Source organism: Chenopodium quinoa, unplaced genomic scaffold (assembly GCF_001683475.1).
Source record: "Chenopodium quinoa cultivar QQ74 unplaced genomic scaffold, ASM168347v1, whole genome shotgun sequence".
NCBI classification, from domain to species: domain Eukaryota; kingdom Viridiplantae; phylum Streptophyta; class Magnoliopsida; order Caryophyllales; family Amaranthaceae; genus Chenopodium; species Chenopodium quinoa.
The window spans coordinates 1214458-1228712 of NW_018742225.1; the positions used below are offsets into that span (position 1 = coordinate 1214458).

General features: G+C 33.5%; 1 protein-coding gene and 1 long non-coding RNA gene across 2 annotated transcripts; both read right to left on the reverse strand.

Moving 5' to 3' along the window:
• Positions 1 to 892: 892 nt before the first annotated feature.
• Positions 893 to 6577, reverse strand: LOC110734860. The gene is made up of 6 exons (XM_021914998.1): positions 5064 to 6577; positions 3723 to 3914; positions 3384 to 3623; positions 3055 to 3272; positions 1861 to 2115; positions 893 to 1361 (listed from the first exon to the last, which is right to left on the reverse strand). The coding sequence occupies exons 1-6, from the start codon at positions 5503 to 5505 to the stop codon at positions 1098 to 1100; spliced, it is 1611 nt and encodes a 536-aa protein (XP_021770690.1). The 5' UTR covers positions 5506 to 6577; the 3' UTR covers positions 893 to 1097.
• A 488-nt stretch (positions 6578 to 7065) lies between these two features.
• LOC110734870 lies at positions 7066 to 8386 on the reverse strand. The gene is made up of 2 exons (XR_002513942.1): positions 7722 to 8386; positions 7066 to 7279 (listed from the first exon to the last, which is right to left on the reverse strand). It is a non-coding gene; the product is annotated as an uncharacterized LOC110734870 (long non-coding RNA).
• Between the last annotated feature and the right edge of the window lie 5869 nt (positions 8387 to 14255).

Sequence of the window (14255 nt, forward strand, 5' to 3'; positions counted from 1 at the left end):
CCTTAGACACCTAATAATAGCCAACATTGACATGCTATCAAAAAGAAATAGTTCATTTGATAAGAAATGTAGAAAATGGGTAAAATAGAAGTTATATAGGCCATTTTTGATAAAATACATATTGTTTAGCCTATTTAATTAATTCTAACATAATTTTCTGTATTTCAAGTTTTGCAAGGTACAAAAGGATGCTCCGTTGTCAATCAAGGAACTTAATGAAGTTCGAGACATGTTGGCGTCTTTTATCACCTTTAACATGTAAATGTCACTTTTATTGTGAATTTATGTTTTGTTAACTTTTTAACTACATTATTATTCATTAATTACTTAATATCGTTTGTATATATATATAACACGTTTTATTTATTGTATTGCATTTGGGAATATTTATATCTATATATGTATTGTTATTTTTAATATTATTTATATCTTAATATAATTATTAATAATAATATTATTATTGGTAATAATAATAATAATAATAACAATTATTATTATTATTATTATTATTATTATTATTATTATTTATATTATTGCTAGAATTACAGGAAAAATAGGTTATTATTGCTGGAATTATAGGAGTTTTTTTTTAATATTATTGCAAGAAAACAGGAAAAAAAATTACATAAAATGGCACCAGTTAACCGGTGCCAAAGTGCCTACCACCAAAAAAAACTGCGGGAGTTTATATTGGCACCGGTTAACCGGTGGCCAAAATAGTCAATGGCACCGGTAAACCGTTGCCAAAACTCATTTATCCCACCGGTTTTGAACCGGTGGCATATGTGGGAGGAATTGGCATCCCCCACATATTCAGCGGTTCAAACCGGTGGCATATATGGGGTTTGAACTGGTGCCTTTTTTATTTTTTCTACTAGTGTAATGAGCAAGATTTCAGCACAAACCAAAATGCACCATCTCTGATTTATATTGCTATGGATTCTTAGCGAGGGTAGCAATTAAGCCTCATTTCGTTACTCCACAGGGCCAAGCAAGCTAGCATATTTACAACGTTACTCTATCAAATAAGCAATTCCAGAGTGCTGAACAAAAAAGTATTGGTGAAAAAGTAAAAAAAAAAAAAAAGGTATGAAGTGTCATTCTTGCGAGGGATTAGCACCAGGTGCGTCTTCTTCAGGTGTGTTAGCCAGAGACTGGTCTGTATCTATTGGATCTGTAATATAATCCAAGGGACCCAGTGGATCTCCAAAAAGTGTGGACAGTATTTGTCTGTGACACTCATCACAGAAGTATAAGTAAGAGAAGTGACCTTCACTCGGAAGCAGATGCAAATTAGTGCCTGGTAAGGTGCGGCTGATGTACTGAGCCATAGATGGTGGTACAACATGATCATCCAAGCCCTGTCACCAATTACCATTTTCAGTGGAGTGCTAAAAAACAAGTAAAATATATTGAACTTTGAGCATTGTGTCAGTCCTTAAGCAGGTGAAGTTTTGACAAATTTCTAAGAGACAAATAGATGATAATTATCAACCACAATCTTGTTGGCCGGTTGTCTTCAACAAATTAAAAATAGGCCCTACAGTTTTAACAATTATGTGAGTAGGTCAGCATTTAGTAAGCATAAGTTCTGTTCAGTATAATAAGTTAAAGCTAATTCCAAAAAGTCAATAAAAAATAATGGTCCTCTCGTTAACAAAGCTGGAAAGATTTCAAACATGTTAGCTGATATCAGGAATGTATACGGATTTTTTTTTTTAAAAAAACAAAGACATAATGACACAATTTGGAAAATCAGGGGCTATGAAATTGAAAAACGAACATCAAACTGTGTTATAAAGGAACTAGTGATAGAAAAACAGTGGATGGGAGGGGAAAAAAAAACGAGTTGAGACAAACCTGCCATATGTGTATTGGCCCTGAAAATCCAGTTAATGCACATTCTGCTTGCCTGTATATGGACTTCAGCCATGGAAGGATCCCTGTACCCGGGCACCTCCTCCTCATTTGTAAGTCTGCAAGGCTAAAACCCCAGTCTGAAACTTGTAGCACGGCTTCTTCAATGAATGATTTCATACGACCTTGTCTGACAGACTCTTCCACATCCCTCTGCCAAAATTCTTTAAAACTCTCCTTTTCAATCAAAGCCTTATCCTGCATAAGGGTGATGATCAGGGTTTACTAAGGCCTAAAGCATCATGTAAAATCTGTCTACACATTAAAAAACATACACTGGCATAATGTTGTCTTCTCTAGGAATGGTCTAAGGACGGAAAGATGTACCTAACCTAAAACAAAAATTTATCTAAAGCCGTACAGAGTCCCATGAAAGCAATTTTACCATAAAGCTAAGCAGTAGTAAGTAGTTATTACTGGACTTTGTAGTGACAAAAATTAATGACCTATTGGGTAGGTGTGGTAATAGCAGCAGATTTTGGATACAAAAAATGAGCATCATGTCAATGTGAATGGCAACCGTAATTGGTCTATGGACGGAAAGATGTATCTAACCTAAAGCAACACTTACAGCAATACCGAGTAATTATAATTATTACTACTTTCCTAGAGGTTGTAGTGATTAAAACATTAACGGCATATTGGATAGGAGTGGTAATGGACTAATAATGGCAATAAATTTAAAATACTTTTTTGTTTGAAGAGCCATATGCCATAATTGTAGTACTAATAAATACTAATGCATGTCCACCCCCAAATATAGCTTCTTCATAAAACACCACTTTTACTTCTAAAGCAGGCATGACTGGTAAAAATGAAGTTCCAATGCCATAAACATTGTCATGCCACTATTCTTACCAAATTATGTATAAATTCATTACTATCATTCCTGTCATTACCACCTAAACAGGCTGTAAACAATGAAAGTCAGATTAAATGATAAAAAGGACAAGGAAGTACATGTATAGAGGAAGCACAGAAGTATTGGTTATAAGTAACAAGCACAGAAGCATAGGTTACAAGTACCAAGAAAATCAGTAGGACCAAGGGCATAAAACGACTGCCTGATATCTACTTTGTATCTTTTTCCCTAGTTACATATTATTTCACAGGTGACCACATAAGTAAAAAACATACCTTTTCCCCGAGTGTCAGAGAGAACCATTTCTCAAGTGTTCCATGCTTTCCAGAAAAGAAGCTTCGGCGATAAAAATGAGAAAGAAAGCTGGGGAATCTCCTGGCTGTGGAGAACATGAACTTCCTTCTTTGCTCCCATCTTTCCCATGTCTTACTTATCTCTTCCTTAGTCATGCTCGATTCGTAAGGGTTAACCATAGGAGCAACAAATGCTGCACCTGCCAGTTTATTAAAACAAGCACCATAAACAGTTCAGTCACTCAAGGATACAGCATTGCTAAAGCTTGGACACTGATCTTTTAGTTGACCTCTAGACATGGTATCTGTACCTGCAATTCTGTTTGAGATAAACTTGATTGCTGCCCATGCATGCATTGCTGCACTAGAGTGTCCAAACACCCAGAACTTATCTTTCAGAGCCAAAGCATTAGCAAGGTGCTGCATATCCATGGCTGATGAGTTGAGGTTACGTGACGGGTCAGGGTCACTCTCACCAAAGCCAGGAAGATCATATGTTATCAAACGAACACCAAACTCTTCCAGTAGGGAGGCTTTGATTCCAGGTATACCTTTCATGCAAATACATCCAATTACAAAAGGGTAAAACAAACAGGCAAAAGTCCTCTAAGGTTCACCAATACTCTTATTTATCATTTTTGCACATATACCTGAAAGTCTTGAAGAAAGAAACGCATGTGGAGAAATCAGCGTAAATCTAGCTCTGTTGCCTGAAACACCCTGTTCAAGATATGATATATGCCGACCATCAGGAAGTAGTACAGTGCTAGCACTAGGAGGATGTATAAGCATTTTCTTCACAATTGGAGCTGGATTTTGGTGTGCGTTATTTACATTCAGTACTGCATGATAATCAAGACTATCAAACACTCAGACTTGAAAGCTCTCACAGATTAACGGTGAGAATACACCAGAATAGCATAGATAAGACCATAAGCGCATAAAATATAAGTAAACCTATGACATAAATATTGAAAGACAGATCACGCTAGGGAGAAAGTTTCTATATGTAATAATGACACTGGAAGATTCACCACAAAGAGAACAGCTACAGCCATACTTTTAGTAGGATCTATAACAGAAATTACTGCTAACTACAACGTCTCCCTATATATGTAGCAAATATGATAATTTGAAACACTCTCTTATACTCTACATCCGAAAATGAAGTATCTAAGTATATGATTTGAGACATCCAATTTGGGGTAAGAGTATCTGTGTTACTCAAAGTCAACTATCAATTAATCATAGTCGGACAGAGGTATATGTCTGGGAGCCAAACTCGCCCAACTAGTGAAAATTTTGCATTTTCCAGTCCAAAAGTGAAGTGTTTATATACAATACCTATGACTTCATCAGAGTACTGAGTTTCCAATTAAGATAGGTGAAGTGACATAAAGAGCCGAAATGACATAGGAGAGTATTATACCTATCTTATGATACTTCTATTATGCTATACACTGACTTCACCAATTAAGCATCAGAGAGAGAGAGAAAAAATATCCTTCATAAGAAAAGCACAGTTATTCCTATCATCATGGATTCCATATTGCAGTCACTATATAACCACTATGACAAGAGATTGTACAATAACAACAACAACAACAACAACAACAACAATAACAACAACAACAACAACAACAACAACAACAACAACAACAACTAATAATAATAATAATAAAGTGGTATCAACATCGTGACAAGAGAAATCAATCCATCTCAAAACTGCATTAACACAAAATCACAAACTACTCGGATGCTGACCAGCTTTTCTAGGGGCCGGTACCACCGTACCACTACTAAAGACATGAGATAAAATCTTGTCCATATCAGTGACTCCTTTTATGGCTCCCCATACACAAAAATAAACAATACCTTGACAACTCCAGTAAAAACAATAATAAACTACTAAACCGAAAGTAATTAAACCTACTAAACCTGAATTAATTAACAAATTACAAATAAAAACAATACAACAGAACAAATATTACCTGCAAAAGCGAGGATGAAAACGAAAAAAATCACAGGCCAAGCATGAACAGGGTCACGATCCTCAGGAAGATAATCATTCAAAAAACATAATCTATTAGAAATCTTAGCTAAAGGCGGTCCGAAATTCTGAACAAAATAAGAATCCTCAGCAACTAAACTCTGTTGAACAATGTCTTTACACCCTCTAGAAAGGTCTAACAATAGTTCACCCCATGCTTTAGCAAACCCTTTGATCTGATCTTTCAAATCCTCCTCTTGTTCCCTTGTATCTCCTTCGAAATGAACATCGAAATTGAATTGTTTTGGATTATCTAATGATAGAATTGGAGATGCTACAAATGGATCGCCATTGTTATTATTATATCTGAGCCCATCATCTACTAAGCTAGCTAGTTCCTCTCTCCATGAACCTGACTTTCCAATATCTGCCATTTTTTGCATCAAACTCAAGCTTCAAAATACAGTCTTAATTCATAAACTAATGATTTTTTTTATGATTTGGGTTCAAAATAGAAACTGGGTTTATCTTAAAATTAAGACTTTGGGTGTAAAAAATTTCTGCGTTTTTTTTGTACTTTGTATAAAGTAAATTTTAAAAAATATTAAATTATCAACTAATGAGCTCACTCTTTGTCAAAAAAAAAAAAAAAAAAAAAAAAAAAACTAATGAGCTCACTTTGATGACTTGATTTAAGCTTGAATTTGAAGCTTTGAGTATAAAATCAAAAGATAAAAAAAAAAAAAAGAAATTAACTGGGATTTTAGAGGTTAAGCTTAAATCAGAAGCTAAGATGATGGGTTTTTTTTGTTTTTTTTTTTTTATGGGTATTTTCAGAAATTAAAAAGAATCAGCTTGCTTGAAAATGAAGCATCACAAACATCAATGTCTTTTTCAACTCCCACAAAAATAAAACAAATAAAATAGCAGAAAAAGATAGGAAAAACTGATGGAATTCCCAGAAAACTAGAAAGATAGAGAAGAAGGGCCACAAAATCAGACAAATGAGAGCATCATTACAGCAATGAAACAATTGTTTGTGAGGAGGCAAAAAGGGAAGGAGAGAGACTGAAAGACTAGCATTTTTGGTAAACAAATTGATACAAACCACAACAAAACAGAAATTTAACCCTTGTTTTTTTTAAAAAAGGAAGTGTTTAAGAGTAAAAGGAGGAATTTAGTAATGGAAGATGGACCCCAAACCGACCAACAACTGCTCCACGCCTCCACCACTGACCGGACCTTGCGAATTAAGGATGAATTCTATTCCATGTGGGACCACCATTATGGAGTCATGGCCACGTCCTTGCTTCATTATTATGGAGTCATGGCCACGTCCTTGCTTCATTATTTACTCTTCACCGATGGCGGTTTATGTTCGGTGATACTAATGTCTCTAGTTGCATATGAGATTTATTATGGCATTTTGTTTATCCCATAGATTAACTAGGGTTTTCTCTTATTTATTAGGATATGTTTTTCTAATATATTGATTTGGGGATTAATTATGTGATTGTTTATCTTCTGATTTGCTACCATATTGTGGTAAAGGCCTTGTACTATATATATTCTGAATCAATACAATTTTGGGCAAGCTGAAAGCCTTTTCATAATTTACATGGTATCAGTCGCCTAGGTATTTCAAAACCATAAAACATGGTCGGCGATAAAGAACCACCACCACCCCCTAAAATTGAACCCAACTCTCAGTTCTACCTTGAGACTCAAGATTGTCCCGGAGACTTTATTACTCCTACTCGTCTCTTTGGGGCGTTCTATATCTAACACAATACAGATCGCCTATCTAAGATAGGCGCTTCATATTTAAGGTACAAAGTGAATAAACAACAAAGAAAAGAGAGCTGTCATCTTAGGAAAGGCGCTCTATAGCTACATAAAACCAGAACGCCTATCATAGATAGGCGCTCTCTATTCGTCACTTTTTTAAATAAATAAAAATAATAATAATAATAATAATAATAATAATAATAATTCATACGTAATAAATAAAACACCATAACAATAACATTTTATTTATAAAAAAAATTAAAATACAAGTATTTCAATCCTTGAGAAAAAAAAAATTATGTTACAAGGTTTCAAACATAGCTAATTAATTATCAATATGCTAACAGCTCTAGATCGAAAAGCACCGACTTATATTGCACCGCAATCATTCAGGCCACCACGCTTCCACCAAGCTCAAAAATAGAAAACCTGCACCGTACCAAACAACCGCAGATCAAGTTTTAAAATCAGAAAATAATCCCATTTATATCATATAAATCAATTGATAAAAGATAAAATTCATAAATTATTATATGAAAATCAGTTGATAAGAGATGGAAATCGGAATTATGACATGAAAATCAATTGATAAAATCATGCAAATCATAAATTATAAAACATAAAAATCAAATGATAAAATGAAAATTAGAATAAAAATCATTTTATAACATGAAAACCAAAACAGATCTAAACTACTCGTAATTGAGAAGTAAAACAAAATTATAAAATAAAAATCAAAAACTTGAATTAGAATTAAATCATGAACTATAGATCGAAAAAAACCCATAAAAATCATTCACTTTAAAACAACCAAAAAACGGATTTAAACATTAAATTCGAACACAATGAGATTACCCTTCATATACCATACCTTTATACATCTTTACACTTCACAATCTATTCTGAAGTAGCAACACCTCATTTTAACAGACCCAGACCTAACGACGACGGCTTATACGACTCGATCGACGGCGGCATTCGAGTGGAGCATTACCACTTCGCTGAAACTAATTTGAATGCAATTGAATCACAAAAAATAACAAATAAATTATAGTCAGAAATTTGAATTGAAACCAAAAATAACTAAAAATAAAACAGATCTAAGTAATAACAAAAACAACAAATATTATAATCAGAAATTTAAATTGAAACCAAAAACAACAATCTATCGTTGTTGGACGCTCGATAGATTATGGCTCAGTGACGCTTGAGGCTCGGTGGTGGTACAACAGTACGGTGCATAAGGATTTTAATAGGGGAAGAGGAGAGAGAATGAGAGGAAAATGGAGATTGGGGAAAGATGATAAAATGTTTTAGATCTAAAAAAAGAAAGAGAAAAGGAGATGGAGGGGGCGGCTTTAGTCAGTCATATTTTTAGGGTTAGGTGGATCGTGGGCTTTTGTTTTTTTTTTACTTTTTTTTTAAAAAAAAATACTTATAAAACAGTCAACTGAAAGAGGCGATCTATATTGCATAGAGAAAAATTGGGAAAATCATATAGAGCGGTTAAGTTGAACAGGCGATCTATAAGTTTTAACCTACAAAATGCTTAACTTACATAGGCGATTTGTATATGTCTAGAGATCGCCTATCCAGCTTGACAGTTGTATATAGTGCGTTACTTATTCCCTATTTTGTGGTAGTGACCACTCACCAGTCGACACGTGTCACCCTCAGATAACCTTGGGAAATTGCGGCCTTCAAGGCCCAATTGTAATACCCCGTATTTTTATACGTATTTTATTTAAAATAAATATTTGAGAAGTATTTAAAATAATTGAAATAATTTATTAAAAGTATTTTAATTATTCACTTTAATAAGTTTAGAAATATTTTATAAAAGGAAAGTTTATTTAATTAATTATTTTATTTAAGTTGGGGTTTATTTTAAGAAAGTTTTATTTTCGTAAAGTTTTATTAAGGAAGGGATTAGGAAAGATTAAAAAGGGAAAGTTTAGGACGAAGGGTTTCTAGAGAAGGGGTATAAATATTCAACACTTGAGGCAAAACAAACTTTGTCTAGAGTGGAGAAAACCCAAGGTAAACTTCTCTCCCTTTCTCCTTATTTTTCTTTCTCTTTATCCCTTTCCCCTTCTCGGCCCTCACCATCACCGCCGCCCACCACCACCACCACTACCACTGGTGGGCCGCCGGCCACCGGCAGCAGGCAGCCGCCGGTGCTGGAAGCAACCGGTAATGGCTGTCGGCTACCCAGTTTTTTTCTAACAAAAAAAAAATTTGTTTTAAAAACTAGTTTAATCCTAAATCTAATTATTAATTATGAGTTTTGTGATTTGATCATGACGTTTAATTATGAGTATCATGTAAATTAATTTTCAGATTTTATTTTTAATTAAAAAGTCTCAATTTTTGAAACCCTAGATTCTTGAATTATTAATTATTGAAAGATTATGATATACAATGGTTTAAACCTTTCATTTAAGTGTTTTATATCCTAATTACAACAAGTTTTCATTAAAATATAATGCTAGAATTTTTGGTAGTGCATTAAAAATCAAGTTTCTTTAAGGAATTTCAATTACCCATTAATTGGGATTAAAGTATGATGTTTTAAATATAATTTCAACTTATTTTAATTATCATGAGAGGATTAATAATAGTATATATTGCTGGAAATTTGTGTAGAGAGGATTTTAATACTCTTCTATGATTTTAAATTGTAGGAGACATCGAAGTGAGTGATTTCTATTAGTCGTGGCGATTTTAAGATCGTATACGAGGTATGTTCGCGTACTTAGCGTAATTTTATTGATGTAGTAGCGTGCTAAATGTGTTTAATTGATTACAAATAGTATCATGCTAGATTTGGTTGTTATTGGTGATTGAATAATGAAGCATGATTTATTTGTGATGGATTAATGGATGGAAAATTATAGTTTGGAATATTGTTTATGAACCACACTTTTAAATATGGCATGTTAAAGAGCATGTTTAATTAAACTAAATGTTTAATTTGGTTTGGAATATTAAAAGAGAATTTTATTATGGTTTATATAATTTTTGTTGATGCTTTAAGCATGGAAAAGGAGCTATGTACACGAGGAATAAATTATATATTGGTGCTTTAGTGCACTTAAGGTGTTTTAACACCGAGGGATAGGATTTGTGGCGCTATATGCGTTTAAGGTGTCATTGACACCGATATAGATTTAAAAAGGGTTCAACATTAAATTTTATGTGGTCACTTATTATTCAAAAATTAAATTGGGATATTTTATTGTTTGATTAATTATTGTTGATTGAATGATTATGGTTGAGAGTCATCAACAAGTTTAATAATATGTAAATAGCATAAAGTGAAAGAGATTACGTACTAAAACTCTTGGAACGTATATACCTTGAGTATGAACATATCAGGGGAGTTATGGGGTTTTATATTTAACCATAACTTCTACTGGAGTATAGGACGCTATACATTACTTTTATTAATATTATGCGCAGGAATTTAGCCACTTACGAGTGGTTATTGATGCTGGCATGGTTAGCTCCCGTGTCAGTAACTTCAATTTATTGGGGGAGGTTAGTTGGAAAACCCGTTCGATGCGTAATCAACGCTAAATATAAATTATGTAGTTGTCTAGTTGAGAAGTGTTGTTGAATGTTGTATGCTTGAAAAACAGGTGCAACAAGGTAAGTTGTGTGTTAATAGGTAAATGCATGTTAGTGTGTTAATTACGCTTATGTACTCAGCTTTGCTGATTGTGTGTTTTATGTGTTTGTTGGCCTTGTCTTTATCTTGGCCCTATGATGATCTATTTTTTATGGAGAGTTGTGGAAACAAGTAAAGAGAAGCTATTCAGCTGATGAAGAATATTCATGAATGGGCATGACTGAAGAGCGAATCATGCTAGTTTCCATAAGTATATGATGTGTTTAATGCTTTAACTATTTATAATATTATTATGCATGAGACCAACACAAAAGTTTTGATGTTGGTTTGGTTTTAATAAGGGCCTATAATGGTTCGAAGTTATAGGTTGATTTTATTCTACTTCGTTTGACTTGGGTTTTGACTTTATTTTTGTTGGTTGACTTTTTGAGTTGACTTGTTTTGAATGGTTTTGAAATTAGTCTTCCACTGTGTGTCTTTGATAGTTGTCTTAGCCGTTTTCACGGTGGCGGTAATATCTTAGATATTCCTATTAAAAGTCTTAAAAAGAGCAAAACATATATTTTAAAGGAAAGAAATTTCTAGGGTGTTACAAAGTGGTATCAGAGCTTTGGTTGAGATTTTATTACCACTAAAATAAAAAATGTGTTTTAATTTTAAACTAGGCCAAGTACTTAATTAATGGTGAAAATTTTTAGAGAATTATTTTATTTTATTTTGGGAAGATCAAATATTTATTGAAAAAATTTTGAAAAAAAAAACGATTTTTTTTTAATTTTAAAGGGGGGTCCGAATTTTTTTTAGTACGGATTGAATTTTTTTTTTTTATGTTGGGAAGGTCCGAAATTTCTTTTGTTAGGGGGGAGGGCCGAAAATTTTTGGTCTTCTTCCCTATATAATTTCAAAAATATAAATTAAAAAGGAGTCAAAATATTTTTTTTAGTTTGTTCTTTTGCAGGAAAGCAAGGATTGAGGTAAGTATTATGTGTTTACAGTTTATAAAAGCATGTTAGTGAGAATGAGTAGGAAATAATTTGGGCATATAAGTTAGAAATAATCATGTTCTTGTATACACTACTCCCTCCGTTTTTAACTACTTGCTCCATTTCTCAATGCGCGGAGTTTTAGGAGAAATTGGAGAAAATAATAATATATGGAGGTAGTGTGGTAGGTGGAAGAATAAAAAACTGTAAAAAGAAAAAGTAGTGGAGAGGATTGGAGGAGCGAAAATATGTTGTGGGTCCACTAGGTGAGAGAAATTAGTTAAATATTGTAAAAACTTTCCAAATAAGAAAATGGAACAAGTATTAAAAAAACAGCCGAAAAAGGAAAGTGGAGCAAGTATTTAAAAACGGAGGGAGTAATATTTAGGTCGTGAATGTTTAATCATGTGAATATATATTGCTTGAGGATATGTATTTATGTGTTTAGAAATAAGAAAATTGTTTGATTAAACATTGAATCTAATTCATGTAAGAACTATATTATTTTGTTTTCTATGGGAAAGGGAATTCTTTTCTAAGTCTTTTCTTTACAGGATTCCGAATCTTCCTAGCAGATACACCAAATTAGGCTCTCTCACTAAGAAACCTAATGAACATCCCTATGATTATGTTCAAAAGATTCGCTTTTAGTGTTCTTATAGGAGCAATATTTTAAGGGACAGGGTTTTTGATAGCCCTGATCGTATATCAGCTATGATTATTCATTGTTTGCTGAGGAGCCTCCTTATTATGCTGTCAAAGCCAAATGTGATGATTTCTACTTACCAGGGGACATCCTAAATTACTACAAATATAGGGACTAATATGGACAGTGATACCCTGATTTCAGATTTTTTATTTCCTACCTTGTTAGGGTAGAGAAAGCCCATTGCCGAAAATTCAACCTTCCATACCTTGACTACTATTATGAAAATCCAGTGGGGCAAAATCCCCTTATCCTAGTCACCATTCAGAGAATTCTTCTTCTTCTTCTTCTTCTTCTTCTTCTTCTTCTTCTTCTTCTTCTTCTTCACTTGGTGGTTAAGCAGAGAATGGAGAGTAAGGGGAGGTAGATAGTTCACTCATGGAGATTTCTAACCCAAACCCACCTCCAACTCCAATTATTATAGAAATTTCTTCTGATGAGGAGTAAAACGGAGAGTTCGTGCAGGTGGAACCTGAACCAATGGAGGAGACATATGATCTTGAGTTCGACCCTGGTAGCTACAAGCAATCGGAAGACAAGAGAGACAACATCCGAAAGGATTAGATTCTTTATAGTTTTCCTCGTTATGGATACTCAGTTTTAATTACTGTTTATTATTATTATTTTAGTTTTAAATTAATAAGTGGCATGACCACATTGAGTCAGTGAGCTTATGTAGTACATAAGTTTCTAGAACTCAATATATTTTAGTAATTCTATTTTATTTTAATTAATAAAAACCCTATTTATTTCTTTGTTAAATTATTTATATTATTAATAAATAATTCTTTCATTTTCCAAAATCTTCCATTTCACATCACCATCCCAATAGCCAAATTTCAAAGCAAATTAATTCCAATAAATTAATTTTAAGCTATGGGGATTTATGGGAATTACTTTTTATTATTTATGTGATGCTTTATTAAATGCATGGTTGGTTAGCAATCAATAATTGATTGACAAAGCTACAAATTTAGGGAATTCTTAGCTTTTGCTATCCCAATTTGTTAGCTTCAAATTTTACTGTAATGTTTCAAGGGTGTTAAGTGATAGATGAGTGTATGTCTTGAGAGCTAACCAAAGCCATTTCTAATATAAACCCTTGATCTTAATTTAGGAAAAGCAAATTGGCAGGGGGGGAGTAATTCTGGTAATGATATGATGGAAATGATTTGAATGAAGTAGTGAGACAATTGACAGTTGTAGCCCAACAGTTGGTTAGGAATTCAACCAACAATGGGGATGCTCAGGCCTCAGGGCAAACTTTTCAAGAAGGTGGCCTAAAGCAAACCACCAACCTATCAAGGAGAGCCTGACCCAACCATACTAGAAAATAAGTCATGGGAGTTTGAGAAACTGTTTAGGCAGTTGGATGCCTAGAAAATTCTAAGGTGGACTGTGCTAATTATTACTTGAGAGAAGAAGCTGATCTTTGGTGGCAGCAAAATGAGACAACTATTAGAGCGCTACTTGGATTCAATTGGACTAAGTTCCAAGAGAAAGTGAGAGATAAGTTTTACCCTAGCTTCTTACAAAAGTAGAAGGTTAAGGAGTTGTAGGGAACATTTCAAGCATCCCACACTTGAGCCCCACTGTGATCATACACTTAAGTATGGTGGCGTCCAAAGGGAAGGAAGATAGAGCAAAAGAGTCGCATATAAGTTTTAGGAACTTGTAAACCGTTCACAGGGTGAAGGTTACACCCCTTCACGATCCATGATGTCGCTAACTCCATAGTGGTCTAGAACCATGGCTGGATATTCGGGGATGAAGGTAAAAATCTAACCTAAAAGAAATTGAACCTGCCCTTAAAATAGGCCTCTACTTTATTCTTCTCATATTCATGTGCGCTTTTTGACTAACATACAATCAATAGGTTAGCCCTAAACCTGTTTAATCTATGTTAGTTGAATATTAATGCACAAACAAATCTGTTATTGGTGATCACTTGAATTATAATCATGTTAACCTAAATAAGATTATTAATTATCTTATTAAGCGTGATTACAAGTACAAATTCCCTTTAAACATGCATAAAAGGCGTGATCAAGCAATAATAATAATATATATCAAGCAACAATAAAA